The 25,940-nt window shown below is 46.7% G+C and overlaps 1 protein-coding gene across 1 annotated transcript; it reads right to left on the bottom strand.

Moving 5' to 3' along the window:
- Positions 1 to 1,485: 1,485 nt before the first annotated feature.
- LOC138355760 (testis-specific gene A8 protein-like) lies at positions 1,486 to 1,914 on the bottom strand. The gene has a single exon (XM_069311196.1). It carries the CDS (start codon positions 1,912 to 1,914, stop codon positions 1,486 to 1,488), a length of 429 nt encoding a protein of 142 aa, XP_069167297.1.
- Between the last annotated feature and the right edge of the window lie 24,026 nt (positions 1,915 to 25,940).

The raw sequence follows: 25,940 nt of genomic DNA, 5'->3' as shown, positions 1-25,940 counted from the left end.
TGTCTGCTGCCGCCAGGTGGAGACGGGGACTGAGCAAAGGGGGCTTGGGAAGGGGGGCGTGGGAGGGGGAGGCTGTGAATGGGAGAGAGAGAGAGAGAGAAGTGCGAGGAAGATTGGAGTGGTACAAAAGTCAGCCTGCTGCTTTTATCAAAGACAGTCAGTGACAAAAAAAGCTCCTTAAAGCTTTGCCGAGAATGGAGGCTTAGCTGCGAGTGAAGCCGTCCAGTGCGCCAACTCGGAACGAAGAGGGAAAAACGCCACAAGTTAAGCAGCGTTCTCAGAGGACCTGAAAAGTTGTGTGATTTGGCTGATCTCATGATAGAAGCATTACCGACCTTCAGGCATTCTTGGCCTGAGACTGGAGAGAGCACGTCCTTGAGGGTGGTTACCGTCTCAAGGAGTGGCTGCTGGTGCTGTAAGCAATTACGCTGCGACTTGAGCAGAAGCAGCGGCGTGCGACGAAGATTTGCGAAAGCTTTCAACAGATTAGAGGTAAATCTGGAAGCTTTCTGTGTTGGTGACTAATATGTGGAGGACGGTGGCGGCTTGAGGGTGTAGGAGTGTTGGTGATAACGGCAGCAGTGTTGGAGGCCAGTGTGGTGGTGGTGGTGGTAGTGGTGGTGGTGTTGGTGGTGAGGTTACAACGGTGGTGGTGATGATTGTGGTGGTGGTAGTGGTCAGGTAACAATGGTGGTGGTGGTGGTGGTGGTAGTGAGGTAACGATGGTGGTGATGAGGTAACAACGAGCAATAACGAGTTGGTGGTAGGCCAACGATAGTGGTGGAGAGGCAACGATGGTGGTGGTAGTGGTGGTGGTGTCAATGAGCCAACGTTGGTAGTGATGGTGGTATTTGAATAATGGAAGAATGATAAGGGTAGATGTATAAGGTGATGATTAATAGTGGTGGTGTTGTTATTGGCTGTTGTTGGTGATGGTTGTGGAGGTGATTGTGGTGGTGATTGTGGTGGTGGTGGTTGATGTATTCGGGGGTAGGTTACAGAGGTTCCAGGTGTGAAGACGGTGGAATCTGTGGGTCTGTGAGAATTTAATTCACACTGTGGGATTTCTTGAGCCTTAAATTAAAATACTAAGAAACTAAATAAATAACCCCCGCCAGCAGGTCACAGACGCCGGAGGTGACTGTTAATATTGACCCTGGCACATCCTTCCCCACATGCCTGGCTTCTGTGGTGAGTCAGGTGAGAGCTGCAATGTTGTTTGTCTCTCTCTCTCTCCTCTCTCTCTCTCTCTCTCTCTCTCTCTCTCTCTCTCTCTCTCTCTCTCTCTCTCTCTCTCTCTCTCTCTCTCTCTCTCTCTCTCTCTCTCTCTCTCTCTCTCTCTCTCTCTCTCTCTCTCTCTCTCTCTCTCATCCCACCACGCCCTCACACATGCACTCATTAACACATAAACTCACCCATTCATTCCTGCACGCATTCACTCAAACACTTCACTCACTCTCTTAATGTAAATAATCATAATTCTCTCTAAGGAATAATCTCTACATTTACCGCGTCGTTTCTTGCGTGTTTAGCCTGTGCTGCCTGTGCTGCCTGTGTTGCCTGTGCTGCCTGAGCTGCCTGTGCTGCCTGAGCTGCCTGTGCTGCCTGTGCTGCCTGTGCTGTCTGTGGTGCCTGTGCTGCCTGAGCTGCCTGTGCTGCCTGAGCTGCCTGAGCTGCCTGTGCTGCCTGTGCTGCCTGTGCTGCCTGTGCTGCCTGAGCTGCCTGTGCTGACTGTGCTGCCTGTGCTGCCTGTGCTGCCTGTGGTGCCTGTGGTGCCTGTGGTGCCTGTGCTGCCTGTGCTGCCTGTGCTGCCTGTGCTGCCTGTGCTGCCTGTGCTGCCTGTGCTGCCTGTGTGTTATCTGGGGGACAGGGAGGTGGGGAATGGGTGCGCCAGCAACACACACTCAGACACATGGGTGACAGAGACCTAGAGGTTCATGGGTGACAGAGACCTAGAGGCTCATGGGTGACAGAGACCTAGAGGCTCATGGGTGACAGAGACCTAGAGGCTCATGGGTGACAGAGACCTAGAGGCTCATGGGTGACAGACACCTAGAGGCTCATGGGTGACAGACACCTAGAGGCTCATGGGTGACAGCGACACACAGAGGCACTGAGTGCAGACAGACACATGAGTGAGAGCAAAGACGGTAATGACACACACTTGGAGACGCCAGACTCATCAAGGGTAACAGAGTTCACAACAATGTCTCTCCGTGATTATTTAAGGAAGCAACAGCAGATTAATTTCTGGTGGCGGCCTTCAGTACTTCCCCAGAAGGGGGGAAAGGGAAGAAGAAGGGATCTGCCAGAGAGTTGGAAGATAGCAAATGTCGTACCTATGTACTAGAAACTTTATAGGCTACAAATTCCACTACAAATCGATATCATAGTCATACCTTCCCAGCAAGATAGCAAGAATGATGATGTTGGAGCACCTACTGAGGATAATCCAAGTGCCAGATTATGCAGCACCGGCACGGAGCCTCTCGCCTTAAGAAAGACATGAAGCCAGTCGATAAGATGTGTTGCAAGGTGACTCAGGGAGCCGCGACGCCCGAGTGTGTGAGCCGGTCTCAGGTAGATTACCTGGTGATCTTGGACGTGATATCCAGAAAACATGTCTCTACAGAGAGGCAAGGGGATAAGAGAGGCGTCATATCTCTCAACACCAGGCATGAATATAATGAGATCAATGTTCATAAAAGTAGCTTAAAAAGCTTATTGACGAGCGGCTATTGTGATAGATAAACAGCTGAATATAACACCCTCACTGAGAAAGGCGTGCGTGTGTGGATAGCGATACAATTACCGAACTATAGGTGCATCCGGCTCCATAAACGAGGATCACGCTTCGTTTTTCTGCGGCACAACACCGACCTGCATTTGATGTAGCGGCCTCAGGTGTCATCCGTCATTAACGACTCGGCGAGTGAAAATGCAGAGATCCACGCGGGAACCGGACGCTGCATCACGGCAAAGATGCAACGCACCAACGAGCGAGAACAGGCACCCGGCCTGTAGGGAGCTCGTTACGTGGGTCTCGTACGTTATGCTCGTCTCCCATCAATACTTGCACGGTAATGTGGCGCGGGTCCGCGGCCAACATGGTTTACCTTTGAAGTCCAGAAGTTGGAAAGTGGAGTTGTGTGTCATGTTGGTGCTGGCCTGGAGTCCCGGGGCGTCCCTCCAGGCTATCCTGATGCCTCCATGGAGGGAGGAGACGCCTGGTGTATATGGAGGGAGGAGACGCCTGGTGTATATGGAGGGAGGAGACGCCTGGTGTATATGGAGGGAGGAGACGCCTGGTGTATATGGAGGGAGGAGACGCTAGGTGTATATGGAGGGAGGAGACGCCAGGTGTATATGGAGGGAGGAGACGCCAGGTGTATATGGAGGGAGGAGACGCCTGGTGTATATGGAGGGAGGAGACGCCTGGTGTATATGGAGGGAGGAGACGCCAGGTGTATATGGAGGGAGGACACGCCAGGTGTATATGGAGGGAGGAGACGCCTGGTGTATATGGAGGGAGGAGACGCCAGGTGTATATGGAGGGAAGAGACGCCAGGTGTATATGGAGGGAGGACACGCCAGGTGTATATGGAGGGAGGAGACGCCAGGTGTATATGGAGGGAGGAGACGCCAGGTGTATATGGAGGGAGGAGACGCCTGGTGTATATGGAGGGAGGAGACGCCAGGTGTATATGGAGGGAGGAGACGCCTGGTGTATATGGAGGGAGGAGACGCCAGGTGTATATGGAGGGAGGAGACGCCTGGTGTATATGGAGGGAGGAGACGCCAGGTGTATATGGAGGGAAGAGACGCCAGGTGTATATGGAGGGAGGAGACGCCTGGTGTATATGGAGGGAGGAGACGCCAGGTGTATATGGAGGGAGGAGACGCCAGGTGTATATGGAGGGAGGAGACGCCAGGTGTATATGGAGGGAGGAGACGCCAGGTGTATATGGAGGGAGGAGACGCCTGGTGTATATGGAGGGAGGAGACGCCAGGTGTATATGGAGGGAGGAGACGCCTGGTGTATATGGAGGGAGGAGACGCCAGGTGTATATGGAGGGAGGAGACGCCTGGTGTATATGGAGGGAGGAGACGCCTGGTGTATATGGAGGGAGGAGACGCCTGGTGTATATGGAGGGAGGAGACGCCAGGTGTATATGGAGGGAGGAGACGCCAGGTGTATATGGAGGGAGGAGACGCCAGGTGTATATGGAGGGAGGAGACGCCAGGTGTATATGGAGGGAGGAGACGCCAGGTGTCTCCACCCATCTATTCATCCATTCATCCACCTATTTATTCATCTATCCAACTATTCATCCTGCCATTTATTCTTCTACCTATCTTTTCATCTATTCATCCAACCTCCGTTTATCTATCCATCCATTTATCTATACATGCATTTATTCATCTATCCAATCATTCTAATCATCCACCCATTTATTCATCAACCCGTCTATTCATCAACCCGTCTATTCATCCACCCGTCTATTCATCCACCCGTCTATTCATCCACCCGTCTATTCATCAACCCGTCTATTCATCAACCCGTCTATTCATCAACCCGTCTATTCATCCACCCGTCTATTCATCCACCCGTCTATTCATCCACCCGTCTATTCATCAACCCGTCTATTCATCAACCCGTCTATTCATCAACCCGTCTATTCATCCACCCGTCTATTCATCCACCCGTCTATTCATCAACCCGTCTATTCATCAACCCGTCTATTCATCCACCCGTCTATTCATCCAACCGTCTATTCATCCACCCGTCTATTCATCCACCCGTCTATTCATCAACCCGTCTATTCATCAACCCGTCTATTCATCCACCCGTCTATTCATCAACCCGTCTATTCATCCACCCGTCTATTCATCCACCCGTCTATTCATCCACCCGTCTATTCATCCACCCATCTATTCATCCACCCATCTATTCATCCACCCGTCTATTCATCAACCCGTCTATTCATCCACCCTCCACACACAGGGGACAGAAGACACTCAACTAATGCCTCTCGCTGTACAGGATCTGCGACTCCAAAATTCTGAAGAGTTAAAAGACGGGACCTGAGGGAGGAAGCTGTGATGGCTGGCATATAGCCGCCACCCGGAGCATCCCGATGGGGCACTGAGGGAGGGAGTTGTGACGGGGGGAGGAACGCTGGGGGAGGGCAGCGCTGCCTTCGTGGCCCTGGGGGAGGGCAGCGCTGTCTTCGTGGCCCTGGGGGAGGGCAGCGCTGCCTTCGTGGCCCTGGGGGAGGGCAGCGCTGCCTTCGTGGCCCTGGGGGAGGGCAGCGCTGCCTTCATAAGTCTGGGGGAGGGCAGCGCTGCCTTCGTGACGCTGGGGGAGGGCAGCGCTGCCTTCGTGACGCTGGGGGAGGGCAGCGCTGTCTTCATAAGTCTGGGGAAGTTTAAGCTGTACATATTTATCCAGCCATCAGCTCGCTAGTATAAGCCGGACAATATTGGAGTGAGAACCTTTGTGGCAAGGAACCGTGAGTTGGTTTATGAGGCTTTTGACTCTGGTGGCGAGGACCCTCTAGGTCCAGAGGGCCCCCCTAGAGGCTCTGTTTGGTCCCACAAGAGAGGGACCAGATGCTGGGGAGTGTTGTGGCCTCTCTGGAGGGTCTGTCTGGTCCCACAAGAGAGGGACCAGATGCAGGGGAGTGTTGTGGTCTCTCTGGAGGCTCTGTCTGGTCCCACAAGAGAGGGACCAGATGCTGGGGAGTGTTGTGGCCTCTCTGGAGGGTCTGTCTGGTCCCACAAGAGAGGGACCAGATGCTGGGGAGTGTTGTGGTCCATCTGGAGGTCCTTATTTATGTCTCATGAGTTGGATAAGGTGAGAGAGCGGGTGACGGAGGCTCGTAAGGTCTTCAGCAGCGACACACCAGCTGGCAAGGAGAGTGCCTCGAGGCGGCCAGATAATATCCGGAGAGCCGCTGGATTAAGGTGGTGACCCTCTCAAGAAGGTTTACTGGTGCTCGCGGCAGTTTTACTCCAGTTTAAGTGAAGGTTTAAGGCGAGGTAAGTTTTATGTGACATTGAGCGCTCCTCACAGCCGGGGAGAAAGTGGAGGACACTCGCAGCATCTCATCATCGCCAGATGAGATGAAGATGACACGGAAGATGATAGTGAGCAAGAAACAAAAGCTTGTAGCGTGTTGCTTACTCCTCATGTTCTTCCTCTGTCATTTGGTCTGCCTGTCTTTCTGCTTACCTGTCTCTCTCTTGCTCTCGGGGTCAAGAGACAGTTAATTTGGGCGTTTAAGTTACTGATTGTAGTCTGTAGTTGCCTTCCTATAAGGAGAAAACAACTACAGGAAACGGAGAAAACATTTAGGAGTGCATATAAATAATTTCAACACTATAGACACATGGAGAGAGTAACATCGACAACATATGTGACACAAAACGTAGTTGTGAAACTTAAATCTCATCATTTTTAAGACAAATTTACACCACTTTTGTTAGCTTGAGTTGGACGGTAGAGCGACTGTCTCGCTTCATGAAGGTCGGCGTTCAATCCTCGATCGTCTAAGTGGTTGGGCACCATTCCTTTCCCCCCCCATCCCAAATCCTTATCCTGATCCCTTCCCAGTGCTATATAGTCGTCATGTCTTTTCGCTTTCCCGACAATTCCCTTCTCTTCCCCAATACTGGACTATGCAATACCGGCCTTGAATCCGGTTGAAAATTTGCTTCAGAGCTATGAAGGTTAAGCTATGAGGAAAGGTTTAGGGGACGAGACTTAACAGCCCTAGTTGAGAGGAGGAACGCACTGGACATGATTGTAACATGTAAAATACTGAGGGGAATTGTCAAGGTGAACAAGGACTGACTATATAAAGTTGCAAAAAATTAGAATGAGAAAACATAAGTTGAAGCTGGAAATACAAATGAGTCGAAGGAATGTAAGGAAATACTCGTGTTCTGTACGGCCGGTCAACACGTGGAATGTACCCTGTACGGCCGGTCAACACGTGGAATGTTCCCTGTACGGCCGGTCAACACGTGGAATGTTCCCTGTACGGCCAGTCAACACGTGGAATGTACCCTGTACGGCCGGTCAACACGTGGAATGTACCCTGTACGGCCGGTCAACACGTGGAATGTACCCTGTACGGCCGGTCAACACGTGGAATGTACCCTGTACGGCCAGTCAACACGTGGAATGTACCCTGTACGGCCGGTCAACACGTGGAATGTTCCCTGTACGGCCGGTCAACACGTGGAATGTTCCCTGTACGGCCGGTCAACACGTGGAATGTACCCTGTACGGCCAGTCAACACGTGGAATGTACCCTGTTCGGCCAGTCAACACGTGGAATGTACCCTGTACGGCCGGTCAACACGTGGAATGTTCCCTGTACGGCCGGTCAACACGTGGAATGTACCCTGTACGGCCAGTCAACACGTGGAATGTACCCTGTACGGCCGGTCAACACGTGGAATGTACCCTGTACGGCCGGTCAACACGTGGAATGTACCCTGTACGGCCGGTCAACACGTGGAATGTACCCTGTACGGCCGGTCAACACGTGGAATGTACCCTGTACGGCCGGTCAACACGTGGAATGTACCCTGTACGGCCGGTCAACACGTGGAATGTACTGAAAGAAGAAGTTGTGTGAGCCACCTCCAGTCACAGCTTAAGTCCAGATTCGAACACAAATTCTAATGTCAGAATAGTTGAAATATAAAACGTTTAAGAATGATATTAAGCGGGGCGTAGAGAGAACGAACTAACCACCCCCTATTCCATCCCAACTTCCTGTTAGATAGTAGTTTTTGTAACTATGTTCACCATGGTGCAAAGAATGCGGTTCAAAGCAGTTAGATAATAGAACTTTGTACTATCTATAGCCGGAAATATGACGCTAACAAAAAAAAAAAAAAATACTAGGTCTAGTATAGCACACAAATATACTATATTAGGCCTCAGATATCGTGTATTAGGCCTAAGAAGGTTAGGTTTGGTTAGTTTAGTTTGTCAAAGCAACATAAGTAAAAATAGTTTGCCTTTTTGTCGAACTCAATAGTGCTGATTTGTACTTTGTGATGTCGTTGTACGTCTGTACATATACTATGGTCCTCATCGTTACTGTGAATACTACCACACCAGGAGGATGGGCTGTGTATGCATTAATAGGTAAATACTGATATATTCGTTAGCCACTTGGCCTGGACGGTAAAGCAATGGTCTCGCTTTTTGCAGGTCGGCGTTCAATCCCCGACCGTCCAAGTGGTTGGGCACTATTCCTTCCCCCCCCCCCCGTCTCATTCCAAATCATTATACTGATCAGTTTCCAAGGCTATATAGTTGTAATGGCTTGGCGCTTTCCCCTGATAGTTCCTTTCCTTTACCTTACCATCACCACCACCACCACCATCACCGCTACCACCATCACCACCACCATCACTATCACCATCACTATCACCACCACCACTATCACCACCACCACCACCACTACCACCATCATCACCACCATCACCACCACTACCACCATCATCACCACCACCATCACCATCACTACCACCATCATCACCACCACCATCACCATCACTACCACCATCACCACCACCACTACCCTCATCACCACCACCACAACCAGCACCACAACCAACACCACCCTCACCATCATATTGGCAGCTATATATACATGACCTTTGTAACTCCCATTTTTTGTAAACGACTTCATTAGCGCTGCCACCAAATTTATTCTGACATCCGGGTTGAGCTCAAAATTGGCTCCATAAATAAATGTGAATATTATGAATTTTTTCTTGTTTTTTATGTTGTAGAGTAAGTGTGATTTTATGGACTTGTGTGAGTGTGTGTGTGTGTGTGTGTGTGTGTGTGTGTGTGTGTGTGAGTGTGTGTGTGTGTGTGTGTGTGTGTGTGTGTGTGTGTGTGTGTGTGTGTGTGTGTGTGTGTGTGTGTGTGTGTGTGTGTGTGTGTGTGTGTGTGTGTGTGTGTGTGCTCACCTAATTGTGCTTACAGGGGTTGAGCTCTGGTTCTTTGGTCCCGCCTCTCAACTGTCAATCAACTGGTGTACAGATTCCTGAGCCTACTGGGCTCTATCATATCTGCATTTAAAACTGTGTATGGAGTCAGCTTCCACCCCATCGCTGCCTAATGCATTCCATCTGTTAACTACTCTGACACTGAAAAAGTTCTTTCTAACATCCCTGTGGCTCATTTGGGCACTTAATCTCCACCTGTGTCCTCCTGTTCGCGTACCACCGGAGTTAAAAAGTTTATCCTTATCTACCCTGTCAATTCCTCTGAGAATTTTGTAGGCAGTGATCATGTCTCCTCTTACTCTTCTGTCTTCCAATGTCGTGAGGTGCATTTCCCGCAGCCTTTCCTCGTAACTCATGCCTCTTAGTTCTGGGACTAGCCTAGTAGCATACCTCTGAACTTTTTCCAGGTTCGTCTTGTGCTTGACAAGGTACCGGCTCCATGCTGGGGTCGCATACTTCAGGATTGGTCTGACATATGTGGTATATAATGTTCTGAAAGATTCGTTACACAAGTTTCTGAAGGCCGTTCTTATGTTAGCCAACCTGGCATATGCTGCTGCTGTTATCCTCTTGATATGAGCTTCCGGGGACAGGTCTGGCGTGATGTCAACCCCCAGGTCTTTCTCTTTCTCTGACTCTTGAAGTATTTCATCTCCCAAATGATACCTTGTATCTGGTCTAGTGCTTCCTATCCCTATCTTCATTACATTACATTTGCTTGGGTTAAACTCTTAACAACCATTTGTTCGACCATTCCTGCAGCTTGTCCAGGTCTTCTTGAAGCCTCAAGCTGTCCTCCTCTGTCTTAATCCGTCACATAATTTTGGCGTTGTCAGCAAACATTGAGAGGAATGAGTCTATACCCTCTGGGAGATCATTTATGTATATCAGAAACAGGATAGGTCCGAGTACAGAGCCCTGTGGGACTCCACTGGTGACTTCAGGAGTGGAGTCTGAGGTCTCACCCCTCTCTGTAACTCTCTGCTTCCAATTGCTTAGGTACTCCCTTATCCACTGGAGCGCCCTACCAGTTACTCCTGCCTGTTTCTCCAGCTTATGCATCAACCTTTTTATGGGGTACTGTGTCAAAGGCTTTCCGACAGTCCAAAAAAATGCAGTCCGCCCATCCTTCTCTTTTTTGCTTAATCTTTGTCACCTGATCGTAGAATTCTATTAAGCCTATAAGGCAAGATTTACCCTCCCTGAACCCATGTTGATGGGTTGTCACAAAGTCGCTTCTCTCCAGATGTGTGTGTGTGTGTGCTCACCTAGTAAATGTGTATGTGTGTGTGTGTGCTCACCTAGTAAATGTGTGTGTGTGTGTGTGTGTGTGTGTGTGTGTGTGTGTGTGTGTGTGTGTGTGTGTGTGTGTGTGTGTGTGTGTGTGTGTGTGTGTGCTCACCTAGTAAATGTGTGTGTGTGTGTGTGCTCACCTAGTAAATGTGTGTGTGTGTGCTCACCTAGTAAATGTGTGTGCGTGTGTGTGTGTGTGTGTGTGTGTGTGTGTGTGTGTGTGTGTGTGTGTGTGTGTGTGTGTGTGTGTGTGTGTGTGTGTGTATGTGTGCTCACCTAGTAAATGTGTGTGTGTGTGTGTGTGTGTGTGTGTGTGTGTGTGTGTGTGTGTAAGTTATCCTCCCACCATGCAATCTCAGCAAGTGTTTACAATTACATGGAGCTCAAACACTTTTCTCGCCCGGGTGTACACATTCATCTTCTGCCTGGACACCTTCAGAGCAGGTCTGAGTAAGGCGTCACGAAACAGGAAATTGAGCCAGCATTTTGTAGGCACAAAGATACAGAGTAACAACGGTGTGTTGCTGCTGTAAGTGTAGGGAGGTGGTGGCAGTGTGGTGGTAATGTGACGAGAGAGTGGTGGCAGTGTGGTGGTAATGTGACGAGAGAGTGGTGGCAGAATAACGACAGTGTGGTGGCAGTGTTGTGTAAGTGTGGTGACAGTGTGGTAGTAATGTGGGGGCAGAATTGTGACAGTGTCTCCTGAAGGGCTGGTCGGAGACTGGGCCGCGGGGATGTTGAGCCCTGAAATCATGGCACGGTGTGGTGCTGTGTGATGGGGATGTGTTGTGACCATAATATTAACGAAATGGTATTGAATCATGTAATATAAACTATAAAAAGACATACGGAGTTCGCGCGCGCACTCACACACACACACACACACACACACACACACACACACACACACACACACACACACACACACACACACACACACACACACACACACACACACACACGTGGGTCTCATCAGACCATCACTCAGGTGAAGCGAGGCTGCTCGTGTGGCGTGACAACCTGTGGCTGATAACGATGCGTTTATCCAATAGTTGCCACAATTATGTGGAGGATAGTGCTCATATACTTGGTAGTTGGTATGCTCCCGTTGGTAGTACTAAGTCGCCTAACCATCTTATTGTCTTTCACCACTCATGTGTAGATGAATGTGCCATGCTCTATATATATATATATATATATATATATATATATATATATATATATATATATATATATATATATATATATATATATATAGTAACGTGCGTGTGTAAAAAAAAATAATATCCTTAAAAGTAATACAGTAAATATTGGCTGGCGTGGGGAACTGGCTTGCTCACACAGATACTAATGCGGCTCCCAGAAGTCTACGGTCGGCACCACCCACGTTTAAGTACCTGGTTATTGATCCGCGGGATGAATATATCTGCCTCTATTGCCTTCCTTTAATCATAATTTTGCATGTTTCCATATTCTTATATTCTACCTACATATTGCACTTATCATTCAGTTTTAATCACTCCATATCTGTCTTTGGCCATCTACTTATATTTATTTTCGTCTCCCTATCACTCTGTTTACTCACCTCATTCTCTCTTTCCAGCCATCTCCCTATCTTTTTCTAGCCATCTCCCTATCTTTTTCTAGCCATCTCCCTATATTCTCCCTCCAGGCATCTCCTAAACTCTTCTCTCCAACCATCGCCTTATCTCCATCCATCTCCCTATCTCCATCTCTTTCCTAACCTCAGCTCCCTATCTCTTTCTCCAGCCATCTTGTTGTCTATCCATCTATTGTTCTCCATCCCTTCGTCTTTCTAAGATCTGTTGCTGGCCCTGATTCACTATTATTTTAACGATAACATGCAATTATTACTCGGCATCACTTACCACGAACTATACAATAGTACCCTTGTCACTCTCATCACTACCACCTTCGCCACTATCATCACTATCACCACCACCTTCATTATTATAAACACCCTCATCACTGTCACCATCATCACAATAACTCCCAGTTATATCCTCACTATTACCATCACTACCACCCTCGCCACTATCATCACTATCACCACCACCCTCATTATTATAACCACCCTCATAACTGTCACCATCATCACAATAACCACCGGCTATATCCTCACTATCACCATCACCACTACTAAACACACCACCTCAACTACAACCACCAGCACAACCACCACAACCACCATAACCACAACCACCACACCCACCACCACTGCTAGCAGAAGCCGCCACCGCCACCTCAGGCTCAGGCTCTACCCACCAAGACCTAACAGTCTCTATATTGGAGGGGGACGAGACATAACATTTGGGCAGGCTATACTTAGCCAGTGTACCTGTTGGGCTCCTATAGTGAGTCCTAGGAACCTGTTGTGCTGCCATAGTGTGTCCTAGGAACCTGTTGTGGTGCCATAGTGTGTCCTAGGAACCTGTTGTGTTGCCATAGTGTGTCCTAGGGACCTGTTGAGCTGCTATAGTGTGTCCTAGGAACCTGTTGTGCTGCCATAGTGTGTCCTAGGAACCTGTTGTGTTGCCATAGTGTGTCCTAGGGACCTGTTGAGCTGCTATAGTGTGTCCTAGGAACCTGTTGTGCTGCCATAGTGTGTCCTAGAGACCTGTTGTGGTGCTATAGTGTGTCCTAGGAACTTGTTGAGCTGCCATAGTGTGTCCTAGGAACCTGTTATGTTGCCATAGTGTGTCCTGGGAACAGCTGAGAGGGAAAGATGAGTTTGGAGCGACTCGAGGAAATAAAACCAACCGTATGGAAAAGATTAATGTTATTAGAAAAAAGGTAAGAATGAGGAGCACAGGAAGGCAAAGGAACATTCATGTAAGTTCCAATTAGCATATTGGAACTTTGTGAAAGCATAGATGACCAAGTGCGAGGCGATGCAAAAATGGATGAAGTGGAGGAGAAGAGAAAGCAAAGGAGGAAGAGATAGTAGCACTGAAGGAAAAGGTAGCTTCTCTGGGAAGGCAACTTCAAGAAATAGAGGAGAGGGTAGAGAAGAAAAGTGAGATTACTGAAGAGCTAAAGGTAAAATTTGACAGGAGTGACGCACTCCGCAATTGCAACCGTGATGCAAGTAGAAGAACTGAAGGAAATAAGCCTCAAAAAAGGAAGCAAGTGTGCTTCACCTTTGAGGATACAGAAAAGAGTAGAAAGGAAAGAGGAAGAGAAGGCAGTAAAGAAAGTGAGTAGAGCAACAGAGGAGAGAATTGAACAAGTAGAAAATAAAACAGAAATTTAGTCAGCAAGACCAGGACAAAACGTCCGCTGAAGCAGCGAAAGGTTCATAGGAAAACATGATAAATAAGTAAGTATTAGCGGCTGTAAAAACTAGCCAAGTCATGAAATATATAAAGCAGGAGTTGGAGAGGGAAAGATCCCTGGTAACCTGCAGCCCACCACACCCAGAGGCAGACACGGGGCAAGTAAGGAGAAACACCAAAATGAAAAGCATAAATTTTGCCCACAATTCATGCCAGAGAAGCATCAGTGGACATAGAACATTTCTGCAGGCTAACTCTGTTTCGGAGAGAAAGAAATCGACGTGTGAAAGTTATTTTTATGAAGAGTAAGCCAGTTAAATATTTACTAGCAGAAAAGATATACACGAGGAATGAGGTATCATGAAGTGTTTTATTAGACAGGATATATCTAAGGAGGACAGGGAGGCAGCAAAGAGAATCGTTCAAGAAAAGCAAATGACAAATGGAAGATCAGAAAACGGCACAGTGTACAGAAAGACGCAAATTTGACAGCAGAGAGTTGAACACCGAAAATTAGTGGTGCTGACCAGCACAATGAAGCAGAGTACTATAGAGGGAAAGAAGTAGAGGGTGCCCAGCCTAACGAGGCCCCCGCACACGAGTGACCAGATCAGCATAGCCCCCTTCCTCTGTCACACACACATGCAGCCACATGAACAAATACCCACTCGGGGAAAACAAAAGCAACTCAGTTGTGATGAGTTGGATAAAAGTAGTGTATACAAACGCAGATGGAATCACAGGTAAAAGAGTAAAGTTACAGGAAAGAGTGAGAGGAGAACAGCCACACATGACTACGATAACGGAAACGAAAATGACAAGTGTTATAGGAAACGCTATCTTTCATGAGGATGTCATGTAATAAGGACAGATAGGGTGAACAAAGGAGGGTGGGGGTGTTGCCCTGTTTCTACAGCTACAGTGGAGCTTTGAAGAAGTACAAGTAGCAGTGGAACCCGACCAGCAAGCATTCACTAGGAATAGTAACAGTGGGAGACACGAAGGTAGTCGTAGCGATGATTAACACTCTCCACCAAACAATAGTAGGCCTAAGAAAGAATGTGACAAATGGGGTGAAAACTATCTAGAGGTAATGGAAAAAGAAGCCACAGTGGCAAGGGGAACAAAACCTAGAATCCTAACTCTAAGGGGACTTTAACCACAGGGAAGTAGATTGGATTAGTAAGGACCCCCAACGGGATGTGATGAGACATGGAGACCAAAACTGGTAGACATGGCGGACAGAACCAACAAAAGAGCAGAAGCCTCACCAGCCTCACTACACCTGGTGTTTATGCAAAATGAGGCATATGGAAACAATAGAGTATGGGATGCCTCTAGGAGCTAGCGATCATTGTCATTCTTGAATGTATAGTGGAGCTCTAGGAGTTGGTTACATAAACCTGTTGAAGAGAGATTACAGACGTGAGAGTACAGTAAGATCAGGGACTTTCTGCATGAAATTCAATGGCAAAGAGAAAAAGAAGGAAAGACAACAAATGTGATGATGGAATTCCTTGCTGGGAAATGTGCCGAGGCAGCAGACCGATTCATACTATTTGAGGAGGAGGTGGACGAGAAAGGTAAAGTAAACGAATGGTTTAATGGGCAATCCAATGAAGATAAAAAATAGATAAACAAAACCTCGGGAAAGTAGAGCTAGGAAGAGAGGACAATAGATACTAAATAGCAAAAATAAATACACCCGAGTTAGAAGAGAAGTCGGAGGCAATTTGAAAATGGCATTGTAGAGCTAACGACCAACCAAAGCTGTTAACAGAATACAACTAGGTTGTAACACCCGAGTAATCAGACCACACTTTATTGTGTAACGTTCTTCCTCTGTTGACCTTTGACCTGAGGCAATCACACGAGGGGGAGGGGGCAAGGGGGGGATGTGTACAGTATTAATGGTGTTATTCCAGCAGCCGGCGTCTTCCAGGTCCACGGCACGGGGTCACCACACCATGGATTATTCATCCATCCTTCTAACCCTCTCTCTCTACCTTCCTCTCTCCCTACTTTCCTCCCTTCTCTCTCCCTCCGTTCTTCATATCGCCTCCCCTGAGCCTCTTCCTGTCCCCTGCGTCTCCTTCCCTCCCTCCCCTGAGCCTCTTCCTCCTCTCAGACTCTCTCTTTCTGCTACTCTTTCCGCCTATCCTTTCTCTCAGACACACTCCTCCCTTAAACTCCTCTCTCCACCCCTTAGTCTCTCTCCTTCCCTCCTTACCTTAGTCTCTCTCCCTCCCTTACCCTTCTCCCTACCTCCCTTAGCCCTCTCTGTTCTACCCTCAGCCTCTCTCTATCTCTTGTAACAGTTCAAGTCAGTTATAGAATGCTCTCCAATGTTCTGTGGTGAACATTTGGCTATAGGGAGAATGAGAAAAACAGTAGCATGTATAGCACTTGAGAGTGGCGGCCCCGAGAGGCCTGTATGTGTCGTCGTGTCCCTGGAGATCTTGACCCATCCACCATCTGATACATAACCAATTGAATAAGAAAATGCAATTGTTGATTTGTGTACGTCTATAGATAAGCGGTGGTCATCTATATTGTCTGGCTTATAGGGTGTTCTCGACAGCAATGCGTAGAGAAAAGGGAGAAGAAAATGAGGAGGAAAGAGAGTTTGGTGAGGCTTTAGCAGTAGTGGGGAGGGAAGGGGGGGACTTTAGTTTTTTTTAGTATTTGAAATTCTCGACATATTTCAATCATTGCCTTTGAGATAGGGATAAGTATATTATTAGGATGTCTTAATTTGAGTAACGTTTTATTAACGAGCACCCAGTAGCTCTGGGTATTAATTGTAACCCTAGTGTGATACACTAGTATGCTGGGTAACCCTAGAGTCATTCCCGTGTATCACTGATACAACTAAATGCCGAATCACCCCTTCCCCGAGTTGGACAATTATGTCAGAGACTGAGGTGGTGATGTGGCCAAGAACAAGGTAAGAACCACACCCCTTCATCTTCCCTCTCTCCCTCTCTCCTGGCCTTCCTCTTGTAATGGGGCCAAGTGGGCCGGGTGTCATTCGAGCTTGGACGCCAGAGAGCCAGCCTGGTTCCATCCAGGAATTAACATCCGGCTCCCAGTTTACTGACACAGTGGGAATTGACTAGATCTAGTTCCACAAGGGTGAGGAGGACGCGTTGGACCATATTGCTGGGAGTGAGAGTAGTGGCGGTGTTTTAGAGTGCAGGCAGAGTGCAAAGGAATCCAGGAACGCCAGGAAAGGTGTAGTCCCTTTGTATGGGCTAGCAAAGTAAGCACAATACACGTACCCTCAGCCTCTCTCCCTCAGCCGTTCTCTCTCTCCCTCAGCCGTTCTCTCCTTCCCTCAGCCGTTCTCTCCTTCCCTAGGCCTCTCCCTCCCTCCCTCGGCCTCTCGCTGTCTTCCTCCCTCCCTCGGGCCCCAGGACTGGAGCCTGCACTTCGTGTGATGGTGAGAGCGGGACGGGTTAAACACTGTCATATACTTCAGGAAGGATGTGGCTTGGGGTCATTTACTGGAGATACGGAGAGCGCCTCCATTATATATTTTGTTATTTTGGAGGGAGAAGTTGCGTTCTGCGTCCGTGTCCACGTCTCTGTTTACGTCCGTGTCGACGTCTATGTATACGTCCGTGTCGACGTCTATGTTTACGTCCGTGTCGACGTCTATGTTTACGTCCGTGTCGACGTCTATGTTTACGACCGTGTCGACGTCTATGTTTACGTCCGTGTCGACGTCTATGTTTACGTCCGTGTCGACGTCTATGTTTACGACCGTGTCGACGTCTATGTTTACGTCCGTGTCGACGTCTATGTTTACGTCCGTGTCGACGTCTCTGTTTACGTCCGTGTCGACGTCTCTGTTTACGTCCGTGTCGACGTCTCTGTTTACGTCCGTGTCGACGTCTCTGTTTACGTCCGTGCTGTAAATCCGTTTGTGATCCTACTGAAATGATCCTAGTGAAAACGTTTTAAAATTTATCAATTCAAAGTGGTGCCAAGGCCTTCCCCTGGGGCGCCCCTTTGGCATGAAGGTGTTGGGTGACCCACCTCCTGGTCATATAAATTGCTAACCACCATATTGTGCCTATGGTGGTAAGTAGTCTACTAGGCCTTCTCTGAATACTCTATATTCTCTTCTCCAAGACTATGGGTCCTCTCTTCTCCGAGGCTATGGGTCCATACAGGTGCACCCCCTACCACTTCTCTCTCTCACACACACACACACACACACACACACACACACACACACACACACACACACACACACACACACACACACACACACACACACACACACACACACACACAAACACCATATATATATATATATATATATATATATATATATATATATATATATATATATATATATATATATATATAATTTTTCCAACCCATCCTACTGTTTAGATAGTACCTATTGTGACAATCGTCAATAGTCATAATTCGGACGTACTTAGTTTTTAGATAGTAGTATACTGACTAGTAAGGAATTCTTTTAAAATAAATGAAGCTAAAACACAAACTTAAATATTCCTAGGCCTAGTATAGCCCACATATGTACTATATTACGCCTCAGATATCTTGTATTAGGCCTAGGGAGGTTAGGTTAGTTGGTGAAAGGAACACATATATACTATGGTCCACAGCGTTACTATAAGTACTACCAAAACAGGAGGATGGGCTGAATTTTTCACTGAAATAAAACAAATCCAAAAATGTTATATGGAGGGCAGTGAATCCCGGGCGAGACGGTGTGCCATCTGTTGGTATAATGCGGCATCACTCTTGTGTGTGTAGACGTGACTCTGCATCCCTCCCTGTTGTTAAGGCAGTGTCGCGTCTTGGTATATGCTCCCCTTCCACGCCCCCTCCCCACGCCTGGAAGCCCTCTCCTACACCCCCTCCCAGCCCCTAGGCCCTCCCAGCCCCTAGGCCCTCCCAGCCCCTAGCCCCTCGCCCATGCGTGCTGTGGGGCTCCTAGTGAAGGGAGGTAAACTGCAACTAAATTTAGTGTGTATTTACTTACTGTTCATTGAAGAGATCCTTAAAGGGAAGTTAAGGTGTATTGGTTACGCCCCTGTTAAACGCCTCTACAGGGAGAGAGGGAGGGGGAGAGGGAGAGTGTGGGTTTAATGGCCAAGCAGCCGCCAGTCCCGGGTTCGAATCCTGGCCGGAGCGGAAATGGGTGGCATTTCCGTTTACCTCATGCCTCTTTCCACCTAGCAGTAATTACCTGGGGGTTAGATTGTGGGGGACCGCATCCTGGGAATGATCAGTAGTTGGCCTAGTAGTTATATAAATGTTACACACACACACACACACACACACACACACACACACACACACACACACACACACACACACTGTTCTGGAAATGGAAATCTTGTCTAACAAAATTTTGGAATTCTATGATAAAATAACGAGGATAAGACAGGACAGAGATGGTTGGGCAGACTGCATATTTCTGGACAGCCAAAAAGCCTTTGATACAGTACTGCACATGAGACTGCTGTTCAAGTTTGAGAGGCAGGCGAGAGGAAGCGGAAAGGTCCTAGCATGGGTAAGAAACTACCTAACAGGAAGGAGCCAGAGAGTTACGGTAAGGGGCGAGAAGTCGGACTGGCGAACAGTAACGAGTGGAGTACCACAAGGATCGGTGCTGGGACCAATTCTATTTCTAATATACGTTAATAACATGTTTACAGGAGTAGAATCCTACATGTCAATGTTAGCGAATGACGCAAAGTTGATGAGAAGAGTTGTGACAGATGAGGATTGTAGGATCCTCCAAGAGGACTTGAACAGGTTGCAGAGATGGTCAGAGAAATGGCTACTGGAGTTCAACACGAGCAAATGTAAAGTTATGGGATATGGTGACAGGAGACCAAAGGGACAGTGCACAATGAAGGGGAACTGCCTATCTGTGACGACGCAAGAAAGAGACCTGGGGGTGGACGTAACACCTAATCTATCTCCTGAAGCACATGTAAATAGGATATCGACAGCACCGTACTCTACACTGGCAAAAGTTTGAACATCATTCAGAAACATAAGTAAGGAGGCATTTAGGGCGCTTTACACTGCCTACGTGAGGCCAGTCTTAGAGTATGCCGCCTCATCATGGAGTCCCCACCTGAAGAAACACATTAAGAAACTGGAAAAGGTTCGGAAGTTTGCAACAAGATTCGTCCCAGCGTTACGAGGGATGTGGTATGAAGAGCGCCTGAAGGAACTGAGCCTTTCGACACTAGAAAAAAGCAGGGAGAGGGGAAAGATATGATAGAAACGTATAAAATACTCAGGGGGATTACCAGAGTGGAAATAGACGAAATGTTCACACGGAATAGTAACAGAACGAGGGGACATGGGTGGAAGCTGGAAACTCAGATGAGTCACAGAGATGTTTGGAAGTTTTCTTTTAGCGTGAGAGTAGTGGAAAAATGGAATGTACTTAAGGAGCAGGTGATGGAAGCAAATTCTATTCATAATTTTAAAATTAGGTATGATTGGAAATGGGACAGGAGTCATTGCTGTAAACAACTGATAGCTCGAAAGGCGGGATCCAAGAGTCAGTGCTCGATCCGGCAGGCACAAATAGGCGAGTACACACACACACAGCTAAGGAGCACAGCTAACAGGAGAGCTAAGATGTTGGACTTGGCGACAAGAAACTTTCTAAGCCAACACATCAAGGGACCGACAAGAATGAGAGGGGATGAACCAGCGATGCTTGATCTGATATTTACCCTAAATGAATGGGATATAAGGGAAGTTAAGTTGGAAGCCCCCTTGGGAATGAGTGATCACAGTGTATTGATCTTTGAGTACCTGGTAGAGCTAGGAATTATCTCCCCCAAAAAAGAACTAGGAAAGAAAAGGCTTGCGTACCGAACGGGAAATTATGAGGGGGATGAGAAGTTTCCTAAGGGATATTCAATAGGACACAGAACTCAAAGTTAAGTCTGTACAAGATATGATGGACTATGTCAACCAAAAGTGTCAGGAGGCAGTAAACAGGTTTATCCCGGCCCAAAAGGAAAAATCCGAGAAGCAAAAGAAGAATCCATGGTTTAATAGGGCATGTATGAAAGCAAAAGGGTGTGAAGGAACTTCCGGAATAACAGAACACCAGAAAGCAGAGAGAGATAACAGAGAACCAGGAATGAGTATGTTAGTGCGAAAATAGAAGCAGAGAAAAATTATTCAGAGCAGAAAAAAATGATATAGTAAACAAAACAAAGACCGAATCAAAGATACTCTACAGTCACATGAGGAAGGGAAACAACAGTGAAAGAACAGGTGATGAAACTTAGAACGAGTGAGAACAGGTACACAGAGAATGACAAAGAGGTGTGTGAAGAACTCAACAAGAGGTTCCAGGAGGTCTTCACAACAGAACGAGGTGAAGTCACTGCGCTAGGAGAGGTGGGAGTAAACCAGGCGGCCTTGGAAGGGTTCGAAATTACAAGAGATGAGGTCAAGTCTGACCTCAAGTCCAACCTGCTGGATCTGGATGTTAGAAAAGCTGTTGGTCCAGACGGGATCTTACCATGGGTACTGAAAGAGTGTGCAGAGGCACTTTGCTTGCCACTCTCCATAGTGTATAGTAGGTCACTGGAGACGGGAGACCTACCAGAAATATGGAAGACGGCGAATGTGGTCCCAATATACAAAAAGGGCGACATACAAGTGGCACTAAACTAAAGGCCAGTGTCCTTGTATACTATGCAAGGTGATGGAGAAGATCGTGAGAAAAAACCTAGTAACACATCTGGAGAGAAGGGACTTCGTGACAACCCATCAACATGGGTTCAGGGAGGGTAAATCTTGCCTTACTGACTTAATAGAATTCTATTACCAGGTGACAAAGATTAAGCAAAAAAGAGAAGGCTGCGCGGACTGCATTTTCTTGGACTGTCAGAACGCCTTTGATACAGTACCCCATAAGAGGCTGGTACATAAGTTGGAGAGACAGGCAGGAGTAACTGGTAAGGTGCTCCATTGGATAAGGGAGAATCCTAAGCAATAGGAAGCAGAGAGTTGCAGTGAGGGGAGAGACCTCAGATTGGCGTGAAGTCACCAGTGGAGTCCCACAGGGCTCTGTACTCGGTCCTATCCTGTTTCTGATATGCATAAATGATCTTCCAGAGGGTATAGACTCATTCCTCTCAATGTTTGCTGACGATGCCAAAATGATGAGAAGGATTAAAACAGGGGAGAAGTGCTTGAGGCTTCAAGAAGATCTGGACAAACTGAAGGAATGGTCGAACAAATGGTTGTTAGAGTTTAACCCAAGCAAATGTAATGCAATGAAGATAGGTGTAATGAGCAGGAGACCAGATATAAGGTATCATTTGTGAGATGAGATACTTCAAGAGTCAGAGAGAAAGACCTGGGGGTTGATATCACGCCAGACCCGTCCCCTGAAGCTCATATCAAGAGGATAATATCAGCGGCATATGCCAGGTTGGCTAACATAAGAACGGCCTTTAGAAACTTGTGTAAGGAATCTTTCAGAACATTATATACCACATATGTCAGACCAATCCATGAGTATGCGGCTCCAGCATGGAGTCCATATCTAGTCAAGCATAAGACTAAACTGGAAAAGGTTCAAAGGTTTACCACCAGACTAGTTTCCGAGCTGAGAGGTATGAGCTACGAGGAGAGACTACGGGAATTAAACCTCACTTCGTTGGAAGACAGATGAGTTAGAGGGGACATGATCATCACATTCAAGATTCTCAAGGGAATCGATAGGGTTGATAAAGACAGGCTATTTAACACAAGGGGCACACGCACTAGGGGACACAGGTGGAAATTGAGTGCCCAAATGAGCCACAGGGATATTAGAAAGAACTTTCTTCGTGTCAGAGTGGTTGACAAATGGAATGCTTTAGGAAGTGATGTGGTGGAGGCTGACTCCATACACAGTTTCAAGTGTGGATATGATAGAGCCCAGTAGGCTCAGGAATCTGTACTCCAGTAGATTGACGATTGAGAGGCGGGACCAAAGAGCCGAAGCGCAACCCCCGCAAGCACAACAAGGTGAGTACACACACCGCACACATGACTCATTCACCCCGCGACAGAACTCGGGGAGCATTTCCTGAAAACCATAACTGCGCGCCCCTGGTTGTCCAACAGTAAATGGGGACATGGAAGTAAAACCGATTAGCGGATTGTGTTGCAGGGAAAAAGCAAGTAGGGTAAGGCTTACATAAGCTATGGGACTGTAAAGCTCTCAGTCAGCTCAGAGGATTCAGACCGCGTCCACTCTCGTATCCACTGGTTAAACAAATAAATCAAAGATTATATATATATATATATATGCAAACTGAACTATTATACTGAGTTTCAGTATATATATATATATATATATATATATATATATATATATATATATATATATATATATATATATATATATATATATATATATATATGCCCAGACAGGTACAAGAGGAGTGTTGTTAACGCATATGTCGACCGTGCTCTAAGCCACAGCTCAGAATGGAAGCAAGTCGAGGAAGAACTCTGTAGGGTAAGGCAGGTCCTAGTCAACAACGGCTTCTCCAATGGTTTCGTCGAAGACATCATAAGAAGGAAAGTGAAACGCCATGCAACCTCTGAAGAGACAACTAACACAACACCTATACCCCCTATTAGACTATTTTACAGGAACTTCTTTTTCACAGCTCATAAAACAGAGGAAAGGGTCCTGAAAGATATTGTTAATAGAAACGTTATCCCTACAGACAAAAATCAGAGGATACAACTGACGATTTACTATAAAACCAGAAAAACGGCCAGCCTACTCATGAGAAACTCTCCAGACACAAAGCAGAACGCTTTAAAAGAGACCAACGTCGTCTATGCCTTCAAATGCCCACTTGGGGACTGTAAGCTCCAAAAAACCCAGTATATAGGCAAGACAACAACATCTCTTTCTAGGCGTTTAACGATGCATAAACAACAGAGCTCCATTAAGGAACATATAATCTCTTCCCACAACCAAACCATCGCCAGAGAAATCCTAGTAAGCAACACAGAAATCATCGATAGATACAGCGATAGCAGGCGGCTTGACGTTTGCGAGGCACTACACATTAAGGAAGTCAACACCAGCAATCAACAGCCAATTAATGCACAACTATATTCTACCCACCTCAAGACTCCGCTCCAATATAGAAGCATCAAGAAATATGGACCAATAGGCTTTCTACAATCACTTCCATTTCAAAACCCATTGTTTCGTGTTCTGTCTTGTGTTGATGAAATTAATACCCTATTAATGCCACCTCTTGTTCTGTCTTGTGTTGATGAAATTAATACCCTATTAATGCCACCTCACCCCATCCACCTAACTCAAAAGTAGATATAAACAAAATCGGAGATGCGTAAGTTCTATTCAGTTGTGTATTTGTAAACTAAAGTCTTTGAAAATGTAATAAGTTTTACGAAACGCGCTCGTGTCGCGTCAGACTAGAAATAAAAATGAATTTTGGAGAATTGATTTTTGAATTACCTCCAACAGTGAAAAGAAATGTACGAAAGATTGAGAAAATTCGTGTTAGAATTATTAATCTTACTTTTTCGGTCATATTTAATAATATATGTCTACAGGAAAGACTGCTACCAAAATATACTAATATATATATATATATATATATATATATATATATATATATATATATATATATATATATATATATATATATATATATATATATATATATATATATATATATATATATATAATAATATATATATATATATATATATATATAATAATATATATATATATATATATATATATATATATATAATAATCATTAGAATGCCCCTCTGGCCATTCTCCAGGATGACTCTGCAGAGACTGGCCGTGAAACCATCCCCCTAACTGTATAATTGTCCCCAGTGAACCAATTGCCGTTAGCAAGGGGTGCCATTGGCGAAGGTCCCACTCCTAACTACCCTCGACCTGCCACGTTTAATATATGATAACTACCCCCTCGCCATCACTGGTAATCTGACCACTTGGGGCGGCGGGGAGGCGAGAGTCACTGTTAGAGGATTACTGCTCTGTTCTTGAGGATTAATCTTAAGGTTTAAGAATAGGGACGTGTTCTTTACGAGATAAGAAAATAAGTGAAAATGAAGAATACAACATATTGTATACAGCTGTCAGATTGAAGTAGCAACTGATAGTGACAGTGATGACAGATTCTGCATGACAGTTATTCAATGACAGTTGGAAGCAGAAACTAACGACACACGGACAGAAACAAACATACACGTACTAACACCCTTTTCGAAATGTCCGAACTGGCCCGAATTCCTCTCGTTAATCCGGCGAACGCCAAAACTTTTACCCCCTCCAACATTCGAACCTCTCTATGGAGATCGGACAATCGCGCTCACTGATCCGGATATCTGGAACCGGATTATCCGATCATCAAGAGAGAAACGCCTCCCACCACCACCACCGCCGCCGCCACCACCCTCGCGGCCCGTTCGTGTACGCGTGGCAGATTTCCCCCGGATTATTCAGCTTCGTTCCCGTCTATGTAAACACTCTTCCTGGAAGATTAACGCTGAGAGGAAGAAGACGGGATGGGTTATTACCGGCTCTTCCTCTCCTCCTCCTCCTCCTCCTCTGCTTCCTTCGTTGATTATTCCTCTTCTTCCTTCCTTACCCCTGCACCACCAGAAATATTACCCCTGCACCACCAATAATATTACCCCTGCACAACCAGGAATATTACCCCTGCACCACCAGCAATATTACCCCTGCACCACCAATAATATTACCCCTGCACAACCAGGAATATTACCCCTGCACCACCAGCAATATTACCCCTGCACCATCAGGAATATTACCCCTGCACCACCAACAATATTACCCCTGCACCACCAACAATATTACCCCTGCACCACCAGGAATATTACCCCTGCACCACCAGGAATATTACCCCTGCACCATCAGGAATATTACCCCTGCACCACCAACAATATTACCCCTGCACCACCAACAATATTACCCCTGCACCACCAGGAATATTACCCCTGCACCACCAGGAATATTACCCCTGCACCATCAGGAATATTACCCCTGCACCACCAACAATATTACCCCTGCACCACCAGGAATATTACCCCTGCACCACCAGGAATATTACCCCTGCACCATCAGGAATATTACCCCTGCACCACCAACAATATTACCCCTGCACCACCAACAATATTACCCCTGCACCACCAGGAATATTACCCCTGCACCACCAGGAATATTACCCCTGCACCACCAGG

Source organism: Procambarus clarkii, chromosome 6 (assembly GCF_040958095.1).
Source record: "Procambarus clarkii isolate CNS0578487 chromosome 6, FALCON_Pclarkii_2.0, whole genome shotgun sequence".
NCBI classification, from domain to species: Eukaryota; Metazoa; Arthropoda; class Malacostraca; order Decapoda; family Cambaridae; genus Procambarus; species Procambarus clarkii.
The sequence above is the reverse complement of the archived record's forward strand: the minus strand, read 5'-3'. Positions and strand labels throughout refer to the sequence as shown.